The sequence below is a fragment of the Salmo salar genome, chromosome ssa13 (genome assembly GCF_905237065.1).
Source record: "Salmo salar chromosome ssa13, Ssal_v3.1, whole genome shotgun sequence".
In the NCBI taxonomy this organism is placed as follows: domain Eukaryota; kingdom Metazoa; phylum Chordata; class Actinopteri; order Salmoniformes; family Salmonidae; genus Salmo; species Salmo salar.
This window is the reverse complement of record NC_059454.1, coordinates 27,219,848-27,246,731: the sequence shown is the minus strand read 5'-3', so window position 1 is coordinate 27,246,731 and position 26,884 is coordinate 27,219,848. Positions and strand designations below refer to the sequence as shown.

Sequence of the window (26,884 nt, the reverse complement as noted above, 5' to 3'; positions counted from 1 at the left end):
GGTATGCCACACCTGTCAGGTGGATGGATTATCTTGGCAAAGGAGAAATGCTCACTAACAGGGATGCAAACAAATTTGTGCACAACATTTGAGAGAAATAAGCTTTTTATGAGTATGGAACATTTCTGGGATCTTTTATTTCAGCTCATGAAACATGCATTTATATTTTTTTAGTAGAGAACAGAAGGGTTAGTTATAAAAACATTTTATAGCGTCGCTAGCATGCTAATGTTGATACACCATAGTCGTGGGTCCATAATATCAAGCAAATGGTACTGAACTTATGTTTTGACATTGTAGTGGCTATTGCTGTTTTTGTAGTTTTTTTTGCTTAGTGACATTGCGAATATCATCTTTTTGCCTTTTAACTCTTATTTAACTAGCTATGTATCTAAGTCCTAAATTCTGTCGAGATACTGTGAGAATTTGCTCACTCACAGATATGAAGCCTCAGAAATAAAAGATCCAGTCACGGATTAGGAGCCACTCCCTTTTTATATTCAATTGTGCACGTGTTGTAGGTTCCCATGGTAATGCCTGTGTACACGTGTTGTAGGTTCCCATGGTAATGCCTGTGTACACGTGTTGTAGGTTCCCATGGTAAGGCCTGTGTACATGTGTTGTAGGTTCCCATGGTAATGCCTGTGTACATGTGTTGTAGGTTCCCATGGTAATGCCTGTGTACATGTGTTGTAGGTTCCCATGGTAATGCCTGTGTACATGTGTTGTAGGTTCCCATGGTAATGACTGTGTACATGTGTTGTAGGTTCCCATGGTAATGACTGTGTGTGTGTTTTGTAGGTTTCTATGGTAAGGGCTGCATAGAAGCGTGCCAGCTGAACCCTTGTGAGAATGATGCCAAGTGCCACAGAAAGCCCAGCTCATCACACGGATACATCTGTGACTGTGGAGACAACCACTATGGCCAGTACTGTCAGCACAGGTCAGTCTATCAACTTTACATCAACTGTAGATCAACCATAGATCAACCACTATGGCCAGTACTGTCAGCACAGGTCAGTCTATCAACTATACATCAACTGTAGATCAACCATAGATCAACCACTATGGCCAGTACTGTCAGCACAGGTCAGTCTATCAACTTTACATCAACTGTAGATCAACCATAGATCAACCACTATGGGCAGTACTGTCAGCACAGGTCAGTCTATCAACTTTACATCAACTGTAGATCAACCATAGATCAACTACTATGGCCAGTACTGTCAGCACAGGTCAGTCTATCAACTTTACATCAACTGTAGATCAACCATAGATCAACCACTATGGGCAGTACTGTCAGCACAGGTCAGTGTGTCAACTATACATCAACTGTAGATCAACCATAGATCAACCACTATGGCCAGCACTGTCAGCACAGGTCAGTCTATCAACTTTACATCAACTGTAGATCAACCATAGATCAACCACTATGGCCAGTACTGTCAGCACAGGTCAGTCTATCAACTTTACATCAACTGTAGATCAACCATAGATCAACCACTATGGCCAGTACTGTCAGCACAGGTCAGTCTATCAACTTTACATCAACTGTAGATCAACCATAGATCAACCACTATGGGCAGTACTGTCAGCACAGGTCAGTGTGTCAACTATACATCAACTGTAGATCAACCATAGATCAACCACTATGGGCAGTACTGTCAGCACAGGTCAGTGTGTCAACTATACATCAACTGTAGATCAACTTTAAATACATTAACATTATTAACATACTGTCCATCTGTGACTATGGAGACAGGTCAGTAAACACTATAACTATAGATCAACTTTGGATGACTGAACCCCAGCTAAATGACTGAGTCCCAAATGTCTGTGTGTGTTTCTAATGTTAGTAACAGTACACCATAGCAGTGCCTGAGACTGGGGTGAGACAGCAGTGTTACAGTGCTCTGCTCTGTCTATCTGTCAAAGTGGATTTTGTTGTCCTTGTTTCTCAGCAGATATGCCCTAATCCCCAGGAGAGGATAAGAGGAGACTTAAGTTTCTCTGTGATGATAAAACACAGTGTATATGTGAACCAGGTGTCACCCCACCCCAATGTGAAATCCCTCCTAGTTTTAGGTCTCACAGATTTGTCACTTCCTAATTTCCCTTTGATCTAGGCACTGTGGCCTATATAGCAGACAGAGACTGAAATTGGGAGAACTACCACTTTTAACGTGTGTGTGTGTGTGTGTGTGTGTGTGTGTGTGTGTGTGTGTGTGTGTGTGTGTGTGTGTGTGTGTGTGTGTGTGTGTGTGTGTGTGTGTGTGTGTGTGTGTGTGTGTGTGTGTGTGTGTGTGTGTGTGCGTGCCTGTGTAGGATTGACCACCAGTGTCCACGAGGTTGGTGGGGCTCTCCAACATGTGGGCCCTGCCACTGTAACACCAGTAAAGGATTCGACCCCGACTGCAACAAGACCAGTGGCCACTGCCATTGCAAGGTGACCTGCCCGCCACGACACACACAAGCGCTCGCACAATCACGCGTATCAGCAGTAAATACTCTTACCGTTAATCAACTCATATCACAATCCCAGGCACTGATCCATGCTCTTACATACCTCAGCAGACATATAATCATTGTATACCACCCTTAGCTACTATCTTCTAATCCCTGTTTGTGACCCTAATCCTTGATACTGATCCTAACCTGACACTGCTATCAAACAGGCGTTACCTTATGAGGCATTATCAGCAGCTTCACCTTGAAATCTGAGCATCCCCATTACCCTTAACACTCTTAATGCCAACGGACCCCCCTTATCCCTCCTACCACCCTCCAAACTGTGACCCCATCTTAAATCCTGTTTCAAGGACAGTACAGAAGCTCCGTTTTCTCACAGTATAGCATTATATTGAGTATTGTAATTTAAATGTTGAATTGTTCTAAGATGAGATTTAACATACTGGTGTTTCTAAACGGCCACCTGACAATATTTTTTTGTGTTTGTCTGTCCATGTCTCCTTACGTATCTCTTTTTCTCTCTAAATCCTTCTCTTTTCCCCTTTTCATGTTGGTGTGCGCATTTGTGTATCGTCTGTGTGCGTCTATGTACATGGATATGCCTGTATATGTGAATGTTTGCGTGTATATGTATGTGACTTTGCTATGTCTGTTCTTTGTGTATTTGGATGAGGTTGTCTTTGGTCTGAATGTTATGTCTACATGTGTTTGGGTGTATATCTGTTTCCTGTTTGTCTATATCTCTGTATATGTGTGTCTGTCTCTCTGTGTACCTATCTCTGTGTATATATCCGTGTGTGTCAGGAGTTCCACTACCGCCTGCGGGGAAGTGACTCCTGCCTGCCGTGTGACTGCTACCCTGTGGGCTCCTTCTCACGGTCATGTGACCCAGAGAGTGGCCAGTGCCAGTGTCGGGCTGGTGTGATTGGTCGACAGTGCAACATGTGCGACAACCCCTTTGCTGAAGTCACACAGAAGGGCTGCGAAGGTGAGACCGAGGGATTCCTCTCCTCCTACCTGTGATCTTCTCTTTCTCTCTTCCTCGCATGTCTTCTCTCCCCTCCCTTCTCTTTCGCTCTTCCTCCCACGTCTTCTCTCTCATCTTCTCTGTGCCTCTCGTTTCTCTGATTCCCTTATTTTCCCTGCTGTAAGACTCTTTCTCTCTCAAAGACATCTCTCTCTTGTCAAACCTCTCTCCTCTCAAACTAGTATGAGATTGTCATTGCCTTCATACACAGTTTTTACTGTAATATTGAGCATACTAACAGTCTTTTTGCCTGTTTCTCTCTCTGTCTGTTAGTCATCTATGACGGCTGTCCTAAGACCATCACCCTGGGTATCTGGTGGCCCAGAACCAAGTTCAACCTGCCAGCTGCCGTGCCCTGTCCTAAAGGATCCGTGGGTCAGTCCCTCAACACTCTACACTTTCTCTGTAGTTATATGAACTGTTACTCAGTAAAATCTTTGAAATTGTTGCATTTATATTTTTGTTCAGTATACTGTATATTTCCTGAATCTTCCAAAGAAGGAAAGATAACATCTCCCATTAGAAGACTCATGATCTATACTGACTATAGGCAGATAAACGCCCCATTCCTTTGAAACCTACTATCTATGTTTGAATGTATCCCCTGTGCTGCTTTTTAGTGTTGTGGATGTGTTATACAGGTATTAGTGTCTGTGTCTGTTCTCTCCAGGTGCTGCTATCAGACACTGTGATGTGGAGAGGGGCTGGCTGGAGCCGGATCTCTACAACTGTACCTCTCCTCCCTTTGTGGAGCTCAATGCAGCAGTAAGAATACTCCACTACCCCATTGCTCATACTGGTTGGAACTGTACAATACGGAATGGTGTCTAAAATAGTGTGTGTGTGTGTGTGTGTGTGTGTGTGTGTGTGTGTGTGTGTGCATAGCTGGAGTCGGTTGAGCGGAACGAGACAGAGCTCAGCACCATCATGGAGAAGAAACTGGCCCACCAGCTCCGTGATGTCACCGAGGCCACGCCCCGTCTCTATGGCAATGACCTCCAGATTGCCGAGCGGCTACTGTCCCGCCTGTTGACCTTCGAGAGTCTGCAGACGGGCTTCGGCCTGACCGCCACCCAGGACGCAAACTTCAACGAGGTGAGGGTTGCCTGGCAACACGCTCATAAAACCTTTTAGTGGAGTTTGGAAAATGCAGTCACTGTTTTATTAGATTGTGTGTGTAGGAACTGAATCTCCCTCTCCCTCTCCGTCTCCAGAATGTTCTGCAGGGCTGCAGTGCGGTGTTGGGTCCAGGCAGTGCAAGTTTATGGCGGGCCCAGATCCAGGCCCAGGGAGGGGCAGGAGGGCTGGCTGATCTGCTGGAGCAGTATGCCCAGACCCTGGCCCAGAACATGAAGCTCACCTACCTGAACCCCGTGGCTCTGGTTGCCCCCAACATCGGTGAGTCCCCCCCAGGACAGAACCATCTGCTCTCTTACCCTTTACAGTGAGGGAAAAAAGTATTTGATCCCCTGCTGATTTTGTACGTTTGCCCACTGACAAAGAAATGATCAATCTATAATTTTAATGGTAGGTGTATTTGAACAGTGAGAGACAGAATAACAACAAAAAAATCCAGAAAAACACGTCAAAAATGTTATAAATTGATTTGCATTTTAATGAGGGAAATAAGTATTTGACCCCCTCTCAATCAGAAAGATTTCTGGCTCCCAGGTGTCTTTTATACAGGTAACGAGCTGAGATTAGGAGCACACTCTTAAAGGGAGTGCTCCTAACCGCAGCTTGTTACCTGTAAAAAAGACACCTGTCCACAGAAGCAATCAATCAATCAGATTCCAAACTCTCCACCATGGCCAAGACCAAAGAGCTCTCCAAGGATGTCAGGGACAAGATTGTAGACCTACACAAGGCTGGAATGGGCTACAAGACCATCGCCAAGCAGCTTGGTGAGAAGGTGACAACAGTTGGTGCGATTATTCGTAAATGGAAGAAACACAAAAGAACTGTCAATCTCCCTCGGCCTGGGGCTCCATGCAAGATCTCACCTCGTGGGGTTGCAATGACCATGAGAACGGTGAGGAATCAGCCCAGAACTACACGGGAGGATCTTGTCAATGATCTCAAAGCAGCTGGGACCATAGTCACCAAGAAAACAATTGGTAACACACTACGCCGTGAAGGACTGAAATCCTGCAGCGCCCGCAAGGTCCCCCTGCTCAAGAAAGCACATATACATGCCCGTCTGAAGTTTGCCAATGAACATCTGAATGATTCAGAGGACAACTGGGTGAAAGTGTTGTGGTCAGATGAGACCAAAATGGAGCTCTTTGGCATCAACTCAACTCGCCGTGTTTGGAGGAGGAGGAATGCTGCCTATTACCCCAAGAACACCATCCCCACTGTCAAACATGGAGGTGGAACAATTATGCTTTGGGGGTGTTTTTCTGCTAAGGGGACAGGACAACTTCACCGCATCAAAGGGACGATGGACGGGGCCATGTACCGTCAAATCTTGGGTGAGAACATCCTTCCCTCAGCCAGGGCATTGAAAATGGGTCGTGGATGGGTATTCCAGCATGACAATGACACAAAACACACGGCCAAGGCAACAAAGGAGTGGCTCAAGAAGAAGCACATTAAGGTCCTGGAGTGGCCTAGCCAGTCTCCAAACCTTAATCCCATAGAAAATCTGTGGAGGGAGTTGAAGGTTCGAGTTGCCAAACGTCAGCCTCGAAACCTTAATGACTTGGAGAAGATCTGCAAAGAGGAGTGGGACAAAATCCCTCCTGAGATGTGTGCAAACCTGGTGGCCAACTACAAGAAACGTCTGACCTCTGTGATTGCCAACAAGGGTTTTGCCACCAAGTACTAAGTCATGTTTTGCAGAGGGGTCAAATACTTATTTCCCTCATTAAAATGCAAATCAATTTATAATATTTTTAACATGCGTTTTTCTGGATTTTTTTGTTGTTATTCTGTATCTCAATGGTAGGTTCAAATAAACCTACCATTAAAATTATAGACTGATAATTTCTTTGTCAGTGGGCAAACGTACAAAATCAGCAGGGGATCAAATACTTTTCCCCCCCACTGTATGTGGTGGGATCAGTTCATTGTGTCAAGTGAGGTCTACCTTTCTGTATTGAATGGTTGTTCCTGCTTTATTTGGTCAAGTAGTCAATCCATGCAAGTGTGTAGCCCTAGTCCTTTTCCTGTGTAAAAACGAAGGAGAGAACCCTGTGCACAGCAGTGCATGTAGAGATCCAGGGGTTGGTTTTGGCAGGAACAACTAAATATCAAAAACAAGTGTAGAAACCACACAGTGATGACAGATGACCGACCTTGACTTTAATACTTGTTTTATTGCTGAGTAGTGAGTAAACCAACAACATTGTTCATCAGGTTATTTGTGTTATGTTGTGTGGTGTAACCTGGAGTCATGGACTGTGTGTGTATGCTCGTGTTTCAGTGATGAACCTGGACCGTGTTGAGAACCACACTCACGTGCGCAGACGTTTCCCTCGCTACCACAGCCCTCTGTTCCGCGGCCAGGCTCTCTGGGACCCCCACACACATGTGGTGTTGCCCCCTGCTGCCCTGGTGCCACAACGACACCAACGTAAGGAGAACACACACATACACGACAGCCACTGAAACACACAAACACGCATACTGTACACACAAGCACATACACATACCTACCTTATGTCACTCCTCTTATGCCTTGTGCATTTTCCAGTTTCAGCTTCACAGAACACAGCTCCTGCCCCTGTCAGTATGTTGGCCAATCAGACGGGAGACTATGCTGCAGCCAGGCATTCTGTTTCGCTACTCGAGCCGCCTGTCACCATTGTCATCATGTTGATCTATCGTAGCCTTGGAGCAGCACTCCCCCCCAAGTACCACACTGACCGCCGAGGAGTCAGGTGTGTGTGTACTGTATACGCCTGTCCTCCAGTGTCTGTCTCTCTCATGACATCTGGTTTACCAGGAGTCTGTATTTATGACTGTTTATTTATGTTTTCATTGGACTTTTCGAAGCACAACATTGGAATTGTGCCAACAGTATTGTGTGTTTGGTGGACCATAAAACAGTGTTAGGGCTATTACGTCTGTCCTACTAAAACAAATTCTCTCTCTCTCTCTCTCTTTCTCTCTCTCTCCTCTGTCACTCCTCCTCTCCTTTAGACTCCCCAGACATCCAGTGATGAACTCTCCAGTGGTCAGTGTGTCCATCTACAACAACCAGACGTTTGTCGGGGGTCCGCTGGACTCGCCCCTGCTGCTGGAGTTCCGCCTGCTGGAAACTACCAACCGCAGCAAGCCCCTGTGTGTCCAGTGGAACCACAGCAGCCCGTGAGTAGAGCTTTACATGACTTGAGGGGGCTTGTGCTCTATGGGAAATAAATACTGTCAACTGGGAGTTGTAGTGGGTTTGATGCCGTTATCTTTCTCTCTCTTAATAACCCATCTCTTTTCTTTATCCTGACTTTCTCCCACCCACCTTTTCTCTACCCCTATCCACCCCTTCTCTCTTTCTCTCTCTCTCTCTCACTCTCACTCTGACGCTCACTCTCTGTCTCTCTCACCCCACCCCCCTCTCTCTACAGGTTGGAGGTGGGAGGTTGCTGGACAGTGAGGGACTGCATCGTAGTATACAGGAACACGTCCCACGTGCGTTGCCAGTGTCAGAGGCTGGGCACCTTTGGTGTCCTGATGGACAGCTCCCAGAGAGAACAGTTGGAGGGGGATCTGGAGTCCCTGGCCCTGGTCACCTACTTCTCCCTGTCTGTGTCCATGCTGGCCCTGCTGCTCACCGTCCTGGTGCTGTCCTGCCTCCGGGGCCTCAAGTCCAACACCCGCTCCATCCATTCCAACATGGCTGCCGCCATGCTGCTCTCTGAGCTCGTCTTCCTGCTCGGCATCAACCAGACCGAGCAGCAGGTATGTGTGGATGGGTAGGTTAGGTGTGTGTTGTGTGTGTGGGGGGGGGTCTGAGAGAGACAGAGAGAGATCAGTGTGCATGGGGCTATGTGTGTTTATGTGCATGGGTGTGTGTGCACCCAACCAAGATGGCACAGTATGCATGGGTACGTTCAACAACTGTGTATCGTATGTACAGTAACAGTATGTTATATCATTGTCTTCAATGACCTTTAATATCCCATTTACTATTTTTAACTAGCTAATCTACACAATCTGGATCATTTCCAGTCAAACTGACTGAAAGGTTTTTCTGTTTGAGTGGGTGGACAAAATGACCATCTGGCTGAACATGTGCCAAGGCTGAACATCTCTCTGCCTTTGTGTTCATTGGTGTTTTGCACTGTGATGCTTACAGTATGACACCAGATTTCGTACATTCTCTCTCCCAGTAAATGTTTTCTAACTGGTCTGAAAGCCAAAGGCCTTAACTTTTTAGGGTATAGGGGGCAGTATTTTCGATTTCGGATGAAAAGCATGCCCAGAGTAAACTGCCTAATACTCAGGCCCAGAGTCCAATATTTGCATATTATTAGTAGATTTGGATAGAAAACACTCTGAAGTTTCTAAAACTGTTTGAATGATGTCTGTGAGTATAACAGAACTCATATGGCAGGCAAAAACCTGAGAAAAATCCGACCAGGAAGTGTGGAAATCTGAGAATTGTAGTTCTTCTTTTGAATCCCTATCGAAACGACAGTGTCTGTGGGGTCACGTTGCACTTCCTAAGGCTTCCATTGGCTGTCAACAGCCTTCAGAAAGTTTTTTCATCATTCTCCTGTTACTGGGCAGAGAATAGTAACTCAGTCAATGAGTGGACTGCCTATGGACAAAGGGCTTGGTGATGTGCGATCCCGCGAGCGCGCCGTTCCTTCTTTTTCTCCTGGAATGAATATGCTATTGTCCGGTTGGAATATTATCGACGTTTTATGTTAAAAATACCCTAAGGATTGATTGTAAACAACGTTTGACATGTTTCTACGACCGGTAATGGAACATTTTGACTTTTCGTCTCTGGTACCGCGCTCGCGGGTTATGCCTTTGGATAGTGATCTGAACGCACGAACAAAACGGAGGTATTTGGACATAAATAAGGAGTATTTCGAACAAAACGAACATTTCTTGTGGAAGTAGGAGTCCTCGGAGTGCATTCTGACGAAGATCAGCAAAGGTAAGAGAATATTTATAATACTAATTCAGAGTTTTGTTGATGCCAGAACTTGGCAGGTAGCTGTATAGCTTGCTTCGATGGCTGAGCTATGTACTCAGAATATTGAACAATGTGCTTTCTCCGTAAAGTTATTTTGAAATCTGACAAAGCGGTTGCGTCAAGGAGTAGTGTATCTATAATTTTTTCAATAACTGTTGTAAATTTTATCAATGTTTATGATGAGTATTTTTGTAAATTGATGTGCACATTCACCGGACGTTTTGGTGGGAATACATTTTCTGAACATCACGCGCCAATGTAAAATGCTGTTTTTGGAAATAAATATGAACTTTATCGAGCAAAACATACATGTATTGTATAACATGAAGTACTATGAGTGCCATCTGATGAAGATCATCAAAGGTTAGTGAATATTTTAGCTGTACTTTTGGTTTTTGTGATGCATGTCCTTGCTTGGAAAATGGCTGTGTGGATTTTCTTGTAAAGTTTATGTCCTAACATAATCTAATTTTATGCTTTCGCCGTAAAGCCTTTTTGAAATCGGACAATGTGGTTAGATTAACGAGAGTCTTATCTTTAAAAATGGTGTAAAATAGTTGGATATTTGAGAAAATGAAATTCTGAGATTTTTGCTGTTTTGTATTTCGCGCCAGGCTATTTCACTGGCTGTTGAATAGTGTGGAACAGTCACGTCCCACCGAGCCCAGAGAAGTTAAACAAATTTCGGCCAAACCCACCAATAGAAGCCCAATGGGAAAATAGTTACTGAACTCGGCTACAGACCCATATGAATACATTGAAAGTTGTCATAACATAATCTCTATACATGTCTCTGACTGTCCTCTCTCTCTTAGTTCCTGTGTACGGTGGTGGCCATCCTGCTGCACTATTTGTTCATGGCCACGTTTGCCTGGCTGTTTGTGGAGGGGCTCCATATCTACCGCATGCAGACAGAGGCACGCAACATCAATTATGGAGCCATGAGGTTCTATTATGCCATCGGATGGGGCGTGCCTGCTATCATTACAGGTACACACACACACACGCAGGTCCCTACAGAGACCTGATTTAGAATGGATTTCACTGATACTAGTAAGAACACAAAGTAAAAAACACATCTTACTCTCGTTCAGGTTTGGCGGTAGGGCTGGATCCTGAGGGCTATGGAAACCCAGACTTCTGCTGGATCTCCATATATGACAAACTCATCTGGAGCTTCGCTGGACCTATCGCTATCGTCATCCTGGTACTGTCTCCCTCTCACTCTGTGTCAGTCACTTTGTTTGCCTCTATATCTCTAGTTCTGTGTCAGTCACTTTGTTTGCCTCTATACCTCTAGTTCTGTGTCAGTCACTTTGTTTGCCTCTATACCTCTAGTTCTGTGTCAGTCACTTTGTTTGCCTCTATACCTCTAGTTCTGTGTCAGTCACTTTGTTTGCCTCTATACCTCTAGTTCTGTGTCAGTCACTTTGTTTGCCTCTATACCTCTAGTTCTGTGTCAGTCACTTTGTTTGCCTCTATACTTCTAGTTCTGTGTCAGTCACTTTGTTTGCCTCTATACCTCTAGTTCTGTGTCAGTCACTTTGTTTGCCTCTATACCTCTAGTTCTGTGTCAGTCACTTTGTTTGCCTCTATACCTCTAGTTCTGTGTCAGTCACTTTGTTTGCCTCTAGTTCTCTGTAGTTCTAGTTTTATCTAGTCTCATGTCTGCCTCATTGCTGTCTCTTTGCTGCAGATGAATGGTGTGATGTTTCTGATTGTGGCTCGCATGTCCTGCAACCCCTCCCAGAAAGAGACCAAGAAACTACCTGTCATGTGAGTATCCCAGAGAGGTTGAACATATTACATATAAATTGCCGCGTTCTGCTGAATACAATTCTATTGCAGTAAAACAGTATACCTTTAAATCCAGCCATAAAAGCTTTTTTGATAAAAAACCTCTCTGTCTCTCACATTGTTTGACATGCTCTCTCTCTTTTTTCTCTCTATTCTATTCTTTTCCTTTTCCTTCTGTCTCTCCAGTGCCACTATACGCGGTGCCATCCTGCTGCTGCTCCTGGCCACCTCTACCTGGTTCTTTGGGCTGATGGCTGTCAACAACAGCATTCTGGCCTTCCACTATATCTTCATTGTACTATGCTTACTGCAGGTACTGACCCTATCTGGTGTGTGTGTGTGTGTGTGTGTGTGTGTGTGTGTGTGTGTGTGTGTGTGTGTGTGTGTGTGTGTGTGTGTGTGTGTGTGTGCGCGCGCCTTATTAGACTGTGTGAGTTGCTTTCTAGTCCTGGTGAGTACTTGGTGGTGTGTTAATGTATACATTCCCCTCTTCCCAGGGTCTTGCTATGTTCCTGGTATTCACGGTGCTGAACGTGGAGGTGCAGGAGGTCTGGAAGTTGTCATGTCTGGGCAAGAAGAGCCCCAACGAGGATGCACCTAGAGCCCCACAGAACCCTGTGAGCATGCGCCCCCCCTAGAATGTTGATGTGTGCTCTAATTCAGACTCGACTAGCGCGGTATGACCTAGAATGTTGATGTGTGCTCTAATTCAGACTCGACTAGCGCGGTATGACCTAGAATGTTGATGTGTGCTCTAATTCAGACTCGACTAGCGCGGTATGACCTAGAATGTTGATGTGTGCTCTAATTCAGACTCGACTAGCGCGGTATGACCTAGAATGTTGATGTGTGCTCTAATTCAGACTCGACTAGCGCGGTATGACCTAGAATGTTGGTGTGTGTTCTAATTCAGACTTGACTAGCGCGGTATGACCTAGAATGTTGATGTGTGCTCTAATTCAGACTCGACTAGCGCGGTATGACCTAGAATGTTGATGTGTGTTCTAATTCAGACTCGACTAGCGCGGTATGACCTAGAATGTTGATGTGTGCTCTAATTCAGACTCGACTAGCGCGGTATGACCTAGAATGTTGATGTGTGCTCTAATTCAGACTCGACTAGCGCGGTGTGACCTAGAATGTTGATGTGTGCTCTAATTCAGACTCGACTAGCGCGGTATGACCTAGAATGTTGGTGTGTGTTCTAATTCAGACTTGACTAGCGCGGTATGACCTAGAATGTTGATGTGTGCTCTAATTCAGACTCGACTAGCGCGGTATGACCTAGAATGTTGATGTGTGTTCTAATTCAGACTCGACTAGCGCGGTATGACCTAGAATGTTGATGTGTGCTCTAATTCAGACTCGACTAGCGCGGTATGACCTAGAATGTTGATGTGTGCTCTAATTCAGACTCGACTAGCGCGGTGTGACCTAGAATGTTGATGTGTGCTCTAATTCAGACTCGACTAGCGCGGTATGACCTAGAATGTTGATGTGTGCTCTAATTCAGACTCGACTAGCGCGGTATGACCTAGAATGTTGGTGTGCTCTAATTCAGACTCGACTAGCGCGGTATGACCTATAATGTTGATGTGTGCTCTAATTCAGACTCGACTAGCGCGGTATGACCTAGAATGTTGGTGTGCTCTAGTCCTGAATGTATTTTTCAACACGTGGGTGTTTTGTGTCAAGGGTCAGAACCCCTACAACAATGCGTCGTTGCTGGAGCAGAGCGGACTGCACCGCATCACCCTCGGAGCCTCCACCATCTCCTCTGTCAGCAGCGCTCGGTCAGTAAGCCATCTGTGAGGATCTGTGAGGCTGTTTCCCAGACACAGACTCAGCTTAGTCCTGGGCTATAAGCTATTTCAATGGAGATTCTCCATAAACCATGCTTTTAAGTCCAGGAGTAGGCTCAGTCAGAGTCTGGAAAACCGGCTCATTGTGTACATGTACTGCAGACTTCCACTGTTTGTGAATAAGGTTTATATGGAGCCTGGTTAATGTAGTGACCAGTCCAGTGTCTCAGTGTGCGTGATGTCATGTGTAAATGCTCTGGTTAACACCTCCTGTCCTCCCACAGAGAGAACCTGCTGGCCCGCCAGACCTTGGAACACAATCTGGGACATACTGGAGCTACAGACCTGGACGTGGCTATGTTCCATAGAGACAGAGGTACCCACTGACACGCGCGCACACACACACACACACACACACACACACACACACACACACACACACACACACACACACACACACACACACACACACACACACACACACACACACACACACACACACACACACACACACACACACACATGCATTGTAATAGAAATACACACATTCATAAACACTCAACTAGGGTTTTAATACTGTATACAATACACTTAAAATGATAACAAATGTGCATGACCACTTTTACGTTTTTATTGGTGCCCTCTCTCTCTCCCTCTCTGTCATTCTGTCTTTCTCTCTCTCTCTCCCTCTCTGTCATTCTGTCTTTCTCTCTCTCTCTACCTCTCTCCCTCTCTGTCATTCTGTCTTTCTCTCTCTCTCTCTCCCTCTCTGTCATTCTGTCTTTCTCTGTCGTTCTGTATTTCCCCTCTCCCTCTCCCTCATTCTGTCTTTCTCTCTCTCTCTGTCGTTCTGTCTTTCCCCTCTCCCTCTCTGTCGTTCTGTCTTTCCCCTCTCCCTCTCTGTCATTCTGTCTTTCTCTCTCTCTCTGTCGTTCTCTTTCCCCTCTCTCTCTCTGTCGTTCTGTCTTTCTCTCCCTCTCTGTCATTCTGTCTTTCTCTCTCTCTCTCTGTCGTTCTCTTTCCCCCCTCTCTCTCTGTCGTTCTCTTTCCCTCTCTCTCTCTCACTCTCTCTCTCTCTCTGTCGTTCTGTCTTTCCCTCTCTCTCTGTCGTTCTGTCTTTCTCTCTCTCTCTCTCTGTCGTTCTGTCGTTCCCTCTCTCTCTCTCTCTCTGTCGTTCTGTCGTTCCCTCTCTCTCTCTCTCTCTGTCGTTCTGTCTTTCTCTCTCTGTCGTTCTGTCTTTCTCCCTCTCTCTCTCTCTGTCTTTCCCTCTCTCTCTCTGTCGTTCTGTCTTTCCCTCTCTCTCTCTGTCGTTCTGTCTTTCTCTCTCTCTCTCTCTCTCTCTCTCTGTCTTTCCCTCTCTCTCTCTGTCGTTCTGTCTTTCCCTCTCTCTCTCTGTCGTTCTGTCTTTCCCTCTCTCTCTCTCTCTGTCGTTCTGTCTTTCCCTCTCTCTCCCTCTCTCTCTCTGTCGTTCTGTCTTTCCCTCTCTCTCTCTCTCTCTCTCTCTCTGTCGTTCTGTCTTTCCCTCTCTCTCCCTCTCTCTCTCTGTCGTTCTGTCTTTCCCTCTCTCTCTCTCTGTCCTGTCTTTCCCTCTCTCTCTCTCTCTCTCTCTCTCTCTGTCGTTCTGTCTTTCTCTCTCTCTCTCTGTCGTTCTGTCTTTCTCTCTCTCTCTCTGTTGTTCTGTCTCTCCTCTCAGGTGAGGACTCAGACACAGACTCAGATGTCTCTTTGGAAGGGGAACGTAGTCTCTCCATCCCCTCCTCCGAGAGTGAGGACAACGTTCGTCTCCGTGGACGCATCCAGCGGCGTTTCAAACGCACCAATCACAGCGAGCGGCTGCTCACAGAGCCCGCCCACAATAGCACCAAAGGTACACACAGACGCTAAGAAAATGTCAGACTGGATAGACTCATAGATTCACAAATTAATACATACAGATATCATAAATGTCAGAAACCAATATCCATAAATCAATAAAAATCCTTATGCATTTACCTGTCACTTCTACAAAACTTTATCTCATATTGGATTCAGTTGTGATTTATTTTGAGTTGTTGGCCATTGGCGATTGTCCATCTTTGTGTGTCAGACCTAGACGGCAATGACCTGCTCTCCTATTGGCCAGCGCTGGAGGAGTGCGAGGTCCACTCCCTGCAGAAGTGGGGCTCAGAGCGCCGACTAGGGGCTGACTACAGCAAGGATGGCTCCAACAACAACCAACCTGACGCAGCGCTGACCAGCGGGGACGAGAACGGCCTGACAGGACAGCCCAGCCGCCACCGCAAGGGTGAGTCACAACCTCAGTAACCTCGCCCTTGGACCAGATTATACTATTTTGGTCTGTGGGTATCAATGGTTGACTTTGGAGTGCTGATGACCGGCATTTATTACCAATGGGTTCCACATACAGATTCATGTAGACTCAAAGGCCAAAATACATACACATGATTAACCTTTTCTCTCTTCTCATCTCTCCCTGCTGTCTCAGGCATTCTGAAGAACCGTATTGGCTGTCCGCCGGCCCTGCAGGGTCTCTCCACCATGGGCCGGGTCCCCAGCGATCTCTCCTGGTACCGCACCTCCACCCTGGGCCACAGGGGTGTCCCGGCAGCCTCCTATGGCCGCATGTACTCTGGGACAGGCTCCCTGTCCGGCACGGGCTCCTTGTCCCAGCCCGCCTCCCGCTACTCTTCCAGGGAGCACCTAGACTCTCTGGCTCGCCGCCAGTTCTCCAGAGACCCCCTGGGCCGCCAGGCTGGAGGAGGGTCCCAGAACCGCCTGGACCGCCAGGGCTCCCGGGACAACCTGGACCTGCTCCCCCGCCGCCGTGAGCCGGGCCTGGACAGAGCCTCCAGGGAGAACCTGAGCAGCTCCAGAGACAGGCTGGACATCCAGCAGCACAGCGCCCACGCCTCCCAGGAGGACTTGAGTGGGAATGGAGGTGTGGAGCCGAGTCTGGGGGGGTCGCGCTCCCAGCTAAACAACCTGATGCGACGCCAGGCCTCCTCTCGTGAACACCTGGGAGGAGCGCTAATGAGCAGCCGCTCCCGCGAGCAGCTGGAGGGCAATGGGGGCGGTGGGGTGACTCAGTCCCAGCCCTGCAGGGAGTGGCTGCGCACACTACCCCCCCGTCAGCCCTCGCACCCCGACCAGCCCCCACCCTCCTCCCCTCCACCTCCAATCAGCGAGGAGCCCCAGGAGTCCCCCCTACCCCATCGCGGCCGGCTGGACTCTGCTCCCCCATGTAGGTACCCCCTCCCTGCCCTCGGCGCACCCCCCAGCCGCCACCCGTCCAGCGAGCACCTGGACATCCTGTCCTCCATCTTGGCCTCCTTCAGCTCTTCTGTGCTCACCCCCCCAGACCCCTCATCTGCACAGGGACCCTCCCCCTCCCCGCCCCACTCCGCCACCTCCCACAGCATCTCTGAGGTTTCCCCAGACTCTGAGTAAGTCCTGAACTCAATCACTCACTCACCTTCATCTACCTGCTGCCTTTTCTCTTCACACTCCTGCTCTGCTCTTTTTCTCTCTATCCTCACGTATCCCTCTTTTTGGTCAGCCCTCTTTTTGGTCCCCATCAAAGATGTGGTGATTTGGATTCTAAATGTGTCATAGCCTACATATCAGGAGATTTATGTAGCATTAATAACATGATGTTCTTTTCCCTTGTCACTGATTGTGGTCTCTCTTGCCTCTTCAGAGTCAACAGAAGTGAAGGACAGTCTTGATGACACCCTCCAAATCCCACAATGCATGTCTAGTGGGGTTACCAAGGACTGCGCGGGGGTAGGGCAGAGGTCAAGGAGCCCCTGGGCTGCTGAAGCACTTTGGGATACTGGAGGATATGTGTTGAAGGAAGGCAGAGACAGTGAGAGGGAGTTTGAAGGTGCTGGGTTGGTGCTGCTGTTAAGTATTTTCGGTCACAAGTAGCAACCAGTATGGGGAGGAGGGCTATATGATTGAAACAGAGGGGTGGCTACCTCAGCCACTACGTTTTAACGAACTTCGATCCTCAGATTTCAACATGAACACAAAGATCGGAATCGATCTGCTAAGAAAAAGATGAACCTGTAGATAACATTTTTATACATTTTGTATCTTTTTCAACAGAGATGGAAAAAAAAAATCTCTTGTGACGTTTTGGAAGATTGTGCGGTTGTGAAGGAGATGTGAATGGAATCTGTTGCTATGGGCGATAGCCCTAACTCAATCCCAAATTCCACTACCATTATCCCGAAACCTTTCCTCAAACCTGTCAACTATGTTTATAAAACTAGGGCCAGGGTTGGTTAGTGTTGATTGGATGAGATTACGAGACGTGATAGGATGAGGAAGATGTTGGGGGCGGGTGATTGTAAATAGGAAGGAATTCTAGGAAAGCGAGATTTGATAGAACAAATGATTGTGAACAAGAAAGAAAGCAGATATACTTTGATATTTGCAAGGCTTGATGATGGCTTGATTATCTCATTCTTTAGACATAATTGTTCTGTTAATCCAAGACCCACTGCATTTGAATGTCGATCATCTATTCTACAGCATCATATATCTCTCTGTGCTACTACAAATCACAAACAAAACATATCAGTCAAAACAAAGTATTATATCAGATCTGGTTCCACATCTAACACTTTCTCTGCCTGAGGATATATGGTCCATTTAAGTGTAAAATATCTATTTTCAATTACCTGCTGTAATATCATTTCATGTCTTTGGTGGTATGTTATTATAAATGTGACACTATAATTGCCAAAAAGGTCCCCAGGGTACCCCCAATATCCATCCTTACCCATGTTCCATCTATGTTTAGCTGCTCCAGCTATTTAGCTACTGGGCAGTTATTTTTTCACATGATTTATTATTGCAGTACCTTTAACTTGTACAGACATAAGATTTTATTTTATTTATGACGATCATATTTATTACTTTGTAATTTTGTGTGAGAGGATGTAATGTTTCCTATGGCCTGACTCTCCCACTGTGACAAAATGCATTGAGAGAAAAGAACGAGTGAGATGACAAGAGTCAAGAGGAAAGACATTGAAGTGTGATGATGAGGGGATAGAGAGAGGTTGGGATGGGGGATTGTTTTTGTCAGTTTGTTTATTCTGGGGTATGTGCTATCCAGTCAGCATGGGGGGAATTTAAAACAGCTGCTCCTCATTTACCGTGGAAACCATACAAGAGAAATGTTGCACATTAAAAAAAGAACTATTCCTAACAAGATGTGTTTTCTGTGAGTGACATTCCCTGATGAAAACAAGTTCATATTCAGACATCTACCCCAGCCCATTACAACAAAACTCCCCCAGATTCTGAGCAGCAGTGAGAAGGAATACTGAAACAAAAATCACTAAAACCTGAAACTGTCAAAAACGGAAAAAATCATTAACGGAAAAAATCATTGTCAGAAAATAAGAGCAATAAAAATGTAAAAAGCAAGTAAAACGTCAAATGATTTGATCGTGATCCTCATCCTCCATGTCCTCGCTACTAGAGGGCGGTTGTACCTCTTCCCCTATCTTCTTCAGCTTAGCCTGATTAGTATTTATTTTTTAGCCTGTAGGCCTTCTCTTTCTGCCTCACAGCCTGTCTCTTATCTTCTAGAACCTTCTGTTCCATCTGTAGAAGCCTCATCCTCTGCTCATGTTCCAGCTCCGACAGTTCCAACATGCGCGGCCCATACCGTGGGTCCTCCGCACCTTGCCCTGCCACTGCCGCCAGAGAGGTGAGGGGTCGTGTGGTGGCCCGGGGGGTGTAGGGCAGATCAAAGTTCACAGGGCGAGAGGTGAGCAGGCTAGCGGATGAGGCAGCTGGGATGGGCAGAGAAGGGTAGGAAGGGGACGTCCCAGAACCAGTGGATCCACTGTGGGTGAGGGTGGAGGCATTGGGCTGGTTGGTGGAGGGGGCCCGGAGGGGTCCACCACTTCCTGTTAGTGCTGTAAAGGAGGTGATGCCGATACTCATGGCTACCTGGTCTTTACTCTCACACTCGTGGGGAAGACATGACACTGGGTTAGATTAACTTCACTGTAAGACATTCTGCTCTTATAATAGAAGAACTCTATCGACATTTTCATATGTAAGATCATCATACAGAGAGGATTGTCTATGGAGATGTGATCTAGTTGAGAAGACACATTACCTCATTGTGACTGTACAAATACTGAGCTATACAGTGCATTCGGAAAGTATTCAGACCCCTTCACTTTTTCCACATTTTGTTACGTTACAGCCTTATTCTAAAATGTATCAAATACAGGTTTTTTACCAATCTACACACAATACCGCATAACGACGAAGCAAAAACAGGTTTTTTGAACTTTTTGAAAATGTATAAAAAATTAAAAAACAGAAATACCTTATTTACATAAGTATTCAGACCCTTTGCTATGAGACTCGAAATTGAGCTCAGGTGCATCCTGTTTCCATTAATCATCCTTGAGATGTTTCTACAACATGATTGGAGTCCACCTGTGGTAAATTAAATTGATTGGACATGATTTGTAAAGGCACACACCTGTATATATCAGGTTTCACAGTTGACAGTGCACGTCAGACCAAAAACCATGCCATGAGGTTGAAGGAATTGTCCGTAGAGCGCCGAGTCAGGATTGTGTCGAGGCACACATCTGGGGAAGGGTACCAAAACATTTCTGCAGCATTGAAGGTCCCCAAGAACAAAGTGGCCTCCATCATTCTTAAATGGAAGAAGTTTGGAACCACCAAACCTCTTCCAAGAGCTGGCCGCCTGGCCAAACTGAACAATCCAGGGAGAAGGGCCTTGGTCAGGGAAGTGACCAAGAACCCGATGGTCACTCTGACAGAGCTCCAGAGTTCCTCTGTGGAGATGGGAGAACCTTCCAGAAGGACAACCATCTCTGCAGCCCTCCACCAATCAGGCCTTTATGGTAGAGTGGCCAGACGGAAGCCGCTCCTCAGTAAAAGGCACATGACAGCACGCTTGGAGTTTGCCAAAAGGCCAAAGGATTTGGGCCTGGTCTCGAAAGCAGTATATCCTTCACGTCGGACTCAATAAAGAAATAATCTTTGTCCAGTTCAAGGTGAGTAATTACTGTTCTGATGTCCAGAAGCTCTTTTTGGTCAAAAGACGGTGGTGGCAGCATCATTATGTACAAAATAATTTACCAACAAAATAGCCCAGTTTGTTTAGGAGCCTGTAAAAACGTCAGCTACCCCATTGTAATATTGGTTCTGTTTTTTTCTGATGGATTAAACTGAAATTGCAACCAACTTTCTATGGCTTGTTAAAAAATATCGACATTTTGTAGATTATTTAATTTTCAAATAACTGAAAGTGAAAGGTTAATCTGAATAAAGGGAAAAAGGCCATTCTTAAAAACGGGGTGAGCCATTCTTACTAATCTGCTAGAGAACCAGTTCAGATTTAAGTATAGCTTTTGTATGACTGATGCCTTTAGTGAGGCCTAATGCTTTAATATTTAATAATTCATCCCAATTGTTACACCGAGAAGATTGAACGTCTGCTACTTTAGCAGTCGTCCAATCTTCTCAGGGTAACAGTTGAGATAATGGGACAATTCAGTGTACAACACATTTCTCATCCCTGGATTAAGGTACGTTTTCCCAGCCAATGTCTCGCTCCGGTTCGCGGTGTCTTGATCTACACAGGAAGTCTGTACGACCCTAGTGCAGCTGTAAGCAAGCAGGTCAATCTACTGGCTACGTAAAGTGAGGTATTGAAAACAGGGGTGCCAATCCATTTTATTTGTATAAAATCATGTAATTTTTTGGAGCATACAATATTTGTATTTATTTTAGTATTTTGTTTTGCTAATCTTTATCAAGGGATAATTTTGGACTATGTGTGTGAGCAGATTGGTTGACACCACATCATTCTATCATCCGAGGAAAACAAATATAAGCGTGTGAATTCAATGTAGATGAGCTCATCTTAGCGGAGTGTCAGCACAGAGTAGTGCTTGCTTGCTGTTTGGAGTTTTAGGCTGGGTTTCTGTACAGCACTTTGCGATATCAGCTGATGTAAGAAGGGCTTTATAAATAGATTTGATTTGAGTAGTGTAGTATCCCCTGCAGTGGGGGAGCCAGGCCAGAGGCTGGTGTAGCCCTCCTCTCTGTCCACGTTGTCCTGGTTGGAGATGAGGTTGGGCACCATGGCCGTGATCTCTCGCTGAACCTCAGTCAGGGCCGTGACAGGCAGGCCAGTGACCACCTGCTTCTGGTGCCGGTGCAGCACCTGGTGACACCTCACCTTCAGTCTCTTCCACAGTGTCTTCATGGTACCCACCGAGCTGGGTGGCCAGTCAGGGAAGGCGGCTTTGAAGGCGTTCACCACCTCGCCCCACACGGCTTTGCAGTGCACCGTGGTATTGGTGTCCTTCCTGAAGTCCTGGACTGTGCCACACTTTGTATCCTCTGCAGGAAGTAGAGCTTTTGCTGCATGGTGAAGTTGGGCGTGAGGTACGACATGGTTGTTGGTTGCCAAGGCAACGGGGTGGAGCTGAGGGGTTGTGTGGTTTAGTTCAATTTGATGACCTGATCATTTGGAAGAACTGCTAGGCGCATGCATTTACTTGGATGTGTCATTGTCATGAATGGTACTGTAATCCACAGTAGAGCATCATCTTGGATAACCAACTGTTTTGGAATGTTTTTATAGCAACAGATGGCTGTCCACTGTTAAATCAAATTACATGATGAACAGGTGCAGTGGTCGATTCTGTGATTGTTAATAACGCACAAAATCATTTGTTTTCCTGGTTTGAAATGGAAGGAAGCACATCAGAACGACATTGAAATTTATATGAATACCTGCAGCAAGGTTGAGATTTTTAGAGGCATCAGTCATCGTTGGCAAGGATTCCAAATTTTTGCATCCACCTAAAACGTATCGAATGCCTTGCTTGCTACCTTAGCAGGTTTGTTAGCAAGATGGCTAGCTAGCATTACTGTCAAACTAATAAACCTGGCATTCCCCTTTAAATGCACGTATTTTATGTACATTTTATATTACTGACATGCAACCAGACAGACAATAATTGCGCAGAAAAACACTTTGAGTGGCCAGGATACAAAATGTAAACAACAAATCTGCGTAATTTACGCAAATAGCACGTTCAACTAGTTTTTAACCAATGGGTATCAACTTTATTGCAATTGCGATGCATGTCAGTGTAGACATATTTGATTGGATCCGTGGCATACACACTACTCTGGCAGTGGAGAAACACATGGGTGGCTAGATAGAACCAATACACGAAATGGATAAAATGATTTGCAAGAAATGAAAGGGTTCTCCTATATAGATATGTAAGTAGCTAGCCATAGTATTTCTAATACAGCAGTAGCCCTGACATTGCTAGCTAGTTGTTAGCATGCTAGTTAGCGTTATACTTTTTATTTTTTATTATACAAAGTTATTAGCATTATGTCATCTAGCTAGCTATTGGTACACACTCTTTTCACGCCACTTCGATACAGCTACAACCGGAAGTGATTTCTGTAGCAGGTTACACGAGCATTTTCTAATCCGGGACCCTTGAGACGTCCCTACCTCATTGAAGTTAACACTTAAAATGGGTTGGTGAAGGTCAGGGTAGGGGTTACCCACTGACCTTTCGCTAACTCTTTTCCTAACCTTAACCTGTAATTCTCCTAACCTGCTACGAAAAGTCACTTCCGGTCATAGCTGTATTGAAGCGACGTGAAAAGTGTTTCTCATATTGTGTTTTACTGCCTTGGTGTTGACATTAAATCAGAAGTTATTGTAAATTTAACTCGTTTTTTTCTGATTCTCATTCATAAGAGAAAGACTAACATAACGGGCTAAAGCCACAAATTATCAAGCTAATGTTACAGCACACACATCGCTAGTATCTAGCAAGTTGATGTTGGCACACTACAGAAAAAGGCTTTTGAATAAGAGGATTACTGGCTAATTCTTCTGTATGTGTCCCAGGTTGTCAGGTACTGTTGAGGAAAGGAGCTCAGTGATTATGGAGACCGCAGCCTTGATAGCGTCACTGCTCTGGAGTTCCTAAGGGAGGGATCCCTGGCTAGAGAATACAAGACCGTCCGTACCATAGAGATCCTATTAAATTACTAATATTCAAATTCCTAATTCTCTGGTCATTACTGCCTAATCATAACCCTAGCATTATCAATCTGATCTGGGCCATGTTCCAAGAAATGTATAAACTGCATCCTTTCTCATTTTAGTTATTTAGCAGACACTCTTATCCAGAGAAACTTACAGTAGTGAGTGCATACATGTCATAATTTTTTTTTCTCCGTACTGGTCCCACGTGGGAATCGAACCCACAACCCTGGCGTTGCAAACACCATGCTCTACCAACTGAGCCACACAAGGACAATCTTCCTTTGTCCTTGTTCTGTCATAAAGATTTTATTTTAAATAATGACATTTGCATATGTCCGTACATGTGAGGGTCCGATCCTGACAGTTTACTGCCTCCAACCTCAGCCCAAAGCCTGCACCTCACTGAGCTTGCTCCACAACTACCGCATCCATGGGATCCGTCCCAAACCACAGCCAAGAGACAGACGGACCCGTGACCCAGAGGATGAGGTGGTAGTGTTTGGAGGGAAGGCTGTGCGCCTGCTGAGGCTGAGTGCTAGAAGGTAGAGGCTGGAGCCACTCTTGCAGCCCTCATGGAGCTGCAGGACTGGGCCCTGGATGTCGACTTGGTCTCTGGAGAGGAAGAGCCCCTCCTCAGGGTGGCTCTGGCCCACAATGCTACTCTGTTGCTGGACCCTGCGGAGGGCCGCGTCCTGGCCCTCTGCTCTTGCCAGGAGGGGTGTTTGCTGTACTTCACCCTGCTCCTCGGTGGGACCTAGGAGGACTCTGACCTGGTGGGGGAGACAGTGTTCAACCAGCTGGTGCTCTGGAGGCCAGGAGGGGCACAGCCAGACAGGAAGGCCCCAGTGGAAAGGTGTCTGCCAGGTCATAGTGGTGTCATCTTCAGCCTCTGTTACTGCCGGGAGACTGGCTGGCTGGCCTCTGCCTCTAATGACCTCAGTGTGAGGTTCTCGGGGGGTGGGGGACCTGGGGGGTGCTGGAGGGGATATGACCCCAGCCCGACGTGTATGGGGGTGCTGTACGGACACCAGTCTTCTCCGTAAAGCTGTCCCTTGGACGGGTGTACAGCACTGGGGAGGACGGGTCTCTGTTGTGGGACTGGGGAGGTGGGGGAGGGTGGGCCGGACACTGAATGGACACCGGGCTGGGGGAGTGAGGGCGGTCATTGAGGGAGGGGAGGGCCAGGGCATGTGGGTGGCCACCGGGGGCCGGCAGATCGAGGAGTCCAGCTATGGCAGGTGGGGGGTGAGAAGGGGGAGGGGAATGCTGAGCGAGGAGAGGGCGAGAGCCTGGTGGACCTGGGCTTCCCCTCCTGTGACAGGGGGGTCTTGAGTTCAGGTCCTGTGTGTCAGAGGTGTTGAGAGTTATGCGTTGGGGGTCTGCTGTGTGCTATAGGCAGCCTCCGTGAAGGGGTGCAGGTCTTCCCTATGTCCCAGCCTGGTGCAGGGGTGTTGTTGAGGGCAGGGCCAGGAAAGGTCCACAGTGTGCTGTGGGTTGGGCAGGTAGAGGGACAGGGGATACCTGCAGGTGTCTGGGGCAGAGGGGCTGGTCTATCGTTGGCAGGTGGAGGTAGAGATGAGAGACACAGGACTGGATCTAAGGGTAGAACCATTGTGCTCTCCTCCTGCCTTCCTGTGCAAAACGCCGGCTCACTGCTGTAGTTTACCTGGAGAGGATCACTGGTTCTTTTTGAAGGGAGAGAACACCAGCAAGACAAGGGGGGTGATGGAGCAGAGCATAGGTATGAAGAGATTGGAAGAGAGGCACATAATGGGACAGTTGAAAGCAATGATGGAAAGGGGGATGTGACAGTCAGAGAGGGGGATAAGGATAAGAGAGAGGCTGGCCCTCCAGCCTGTGAGCTCTCTGTTTGGGGTGCACGGGAAGCAATGGGTGATGTGGGTGTGTGAGCATCGCGGGCAGCTGTACAGCGCAGGTAGAGATAGCTGTGTAAGTCCTCTGGATTGGACCAGAGAGCCTTGAGGTTCTGAGGGTCCATCGGGCATGCAGGGGGATGGAGTGGCTGGAGAGAGTTCTGCTTTTGGAACCCCAGGACTCTGAAGAGGACCTGAGGGTCCAGGAACTAGACTGGGTCTGGGAGTGGTAAAGAGGTCCACTTTGTGATCATGGTCTTCCACTCGGTCCAACTTGTGGTGTGGGACCCTGTGAGGCAGGAAAGGCTGCTTTCAGCGCCCTGTGGAGGAGGCCATTGGTCCTGGAGCGACTGCCCCCAGCAGGATGGCCTCTCAGTGGGCCAGGGGATCCTGGTGTTCATCAAGCAGGGGAGGTATCCAGCCAGGCAGGGAGCCTGGACTTGAGAGATGGGCTGCATGGCAGGTGAGTGGGCTGTGTGTGTCGCTTGGGGGTGGTGGAGGCTGGAGAGGGCTGCTGGGAGGTGCTGGTGACCGGAGGAGAGGACACCAGCTTGACCGTCCTGGCGGTCCGACTGCAGACCGGTGCTGTCAGTGCTGTCGTTCCTCACCAACCACATCTCTAATATTCGGACACTGACAGCAGTCAAATGATTGGATGGAAGGACTGACCGATGAACAGACAGCAACACAGTGCCTCTCTGCACTGTTTGTATATGCGGGCTCAGATGCAGTGCTTCCGGCTGCTGATTGTAGGAAATGGAGAGTCCTGTCAGGTGATACAGGTGGCCAGCCACCGATTGGACGATTAGTGGGAGAGAAAGCAGAACTGACACAAGACTGAAAATGGACCCAGAAACGAGGTGTTTGAACTTATGGTTCATTTTTATTAACATTCAAAGATATCCCCTGACTTTCTACCAGAACACACAACACACAGATACTGTCATGCAGCTGCCCTTTCTCTCACAGGACTACAAGCACACTCTGTTGCTTAAAGTCCAATTCATGCTCAATCTAAAAATGAAGTTGGAGGCGCCGTATGGAGGGTGTGATGCACGTAGAGGCTAAATTGAGCTCCGTACCGCATCGCGTGCGCCTCCCAAATTCTGTAACAATGCGGAGGGCTCAGTATAGCTCTGCATTGACTTGATTGGTTGACGGTAGGTGGGGGCGGGAGGTCCAGTATAAACACAAACTCACTTCCATCACAACAGCTCTGCTCTGCAAAGCGCAATAAGTTACATGCCCTGACTTCTGCGGAGGCCATATCGTAGTGCTGTACGGCCACTGCAGACGTGGGATTTACCTACCATTATTTTACTAGTCCAATGCTTGAGGTAGAGGTCTTCACGGATTCACCTGTAACCTAGACCTGGTCCGGGTCCCGAGCGGAATGTCACAGGTCTGGGTCGGATCTGATATAATTGTCAGGGGTCACAGGTATTTGTAATTTTAACTGACTTGTCCGGAAGGGCCCGTACAGATCCGAACGCAACTGCTGCAGTAAGAGAGAGAGAAATGCTAACATTTATGCGGCTGCTCTTGCTTTTCACGAGAGTGGAGCGTGGCTCGTGTAGCTTGTTGTTGGCCAATCATAATAATAACATCTGCCTAACGTTCTCTCACCTCTGTCTCCATCAGGTGTGTTCCTCTTCAGTGCAGCCA

At 47.0% G+C, this 26,884-nt stretch overlaps 1 protein-coding gene and 2 pseudogenes across 1 annotated transcript in view; all 3 read left to right on the top strand.

The window, feature by feature from the left end:
• Positions 1-18,464, top strand: part of LOC106566780 (cadherin EGF LAG seven-pass G-type receptor 3) — a 51,631-nt gene extending 33,167 nt beyond the window's left edge. The window contains exons 14-35 of the mRNA XM_014135168.2: positions 802-943; positions 2,326-2,446; positions 3,274-3,457; positions 3,770-3,871; positions 4,167-4,261; positions 4,382-4,591; positions 4,711-4,894; positions 6,924-7,073; positions 7,194-7,380; positions 7,643-7,810; positions 8,065-8,398; positions 10,463-10,637; positions 10,742-10,854; positions 11,344-11,423; positions 11,631-11,757; positions 11,942-12,061; positions 13,140-13,237; positions 13,531-13,622; positions 14,940-15,113; positions 15,333-15,530; positions 15,732-16,689; positions 16,944-18,464. Of these exons, the coding sequence (XP_013990643.2) occupies positions 802-943; positions 2,326-2,446; positions 3,274-3,457; positions 3,770-3,871; positions 4,167-4,261; positions 4,382-4,591; positions 4,711-4,894; positions 6,924-7,073; positions 7,194-7,380; positions 7,643-7,810; positions 8,065-8,398; positions 10,463-10,637; positions 10,742-10,854; positions 11,344-11,423; positions 11,631-11,757; positions 11,942-12,061; positions 13,140-13,237; positions 13,531-13,622; positions 14,940-15,113; positions 15,333-15,530; positions 15,732-16,689; positions 16,944-16,971 (4,040 nt within the window). The 3' untranslated portion in view covers positions 16,972-18,464. The remainder of the gene's footprint in view (positions 1-801; positions 944-2,325; positions 2,447-3,273; positions 3,458-3,769; positions 3,872-4,166; positions 4,262-4,381; positions 4,592-4,710; positions 4,895-6,923; positions 7,074-7,193; positions 7,381-7,642; positions 7,811-8,064; positions 8,399-10,462; positions 10,638-10,741; positions 10,855-11,343; positions 11,424-11,630; positions 11,758-11,941; positions 12,062-13,139; positions 13,238-13,530; positions 13,623-14,939; positions 15,114-15,332; positions 15,531-15,731; positions 16,690-16,943) is intronic.
• Positions 18,465-22,419: 3,955 nt separating this feature from the next.
• LOC106566783 (WD repeat-containing protein 6-like) lies at positions 22,420-25,170 on the top strand (annotated as a pseudogene).
• LOC123726137 (WD repeat-containing protein 6-like) lies at positions 24,773-26,287 on the top strand (annotated as a pseudogene).
• The last annotated feature ends 597 nt before the right edge of the window (positions 26,288-26,884 follow it).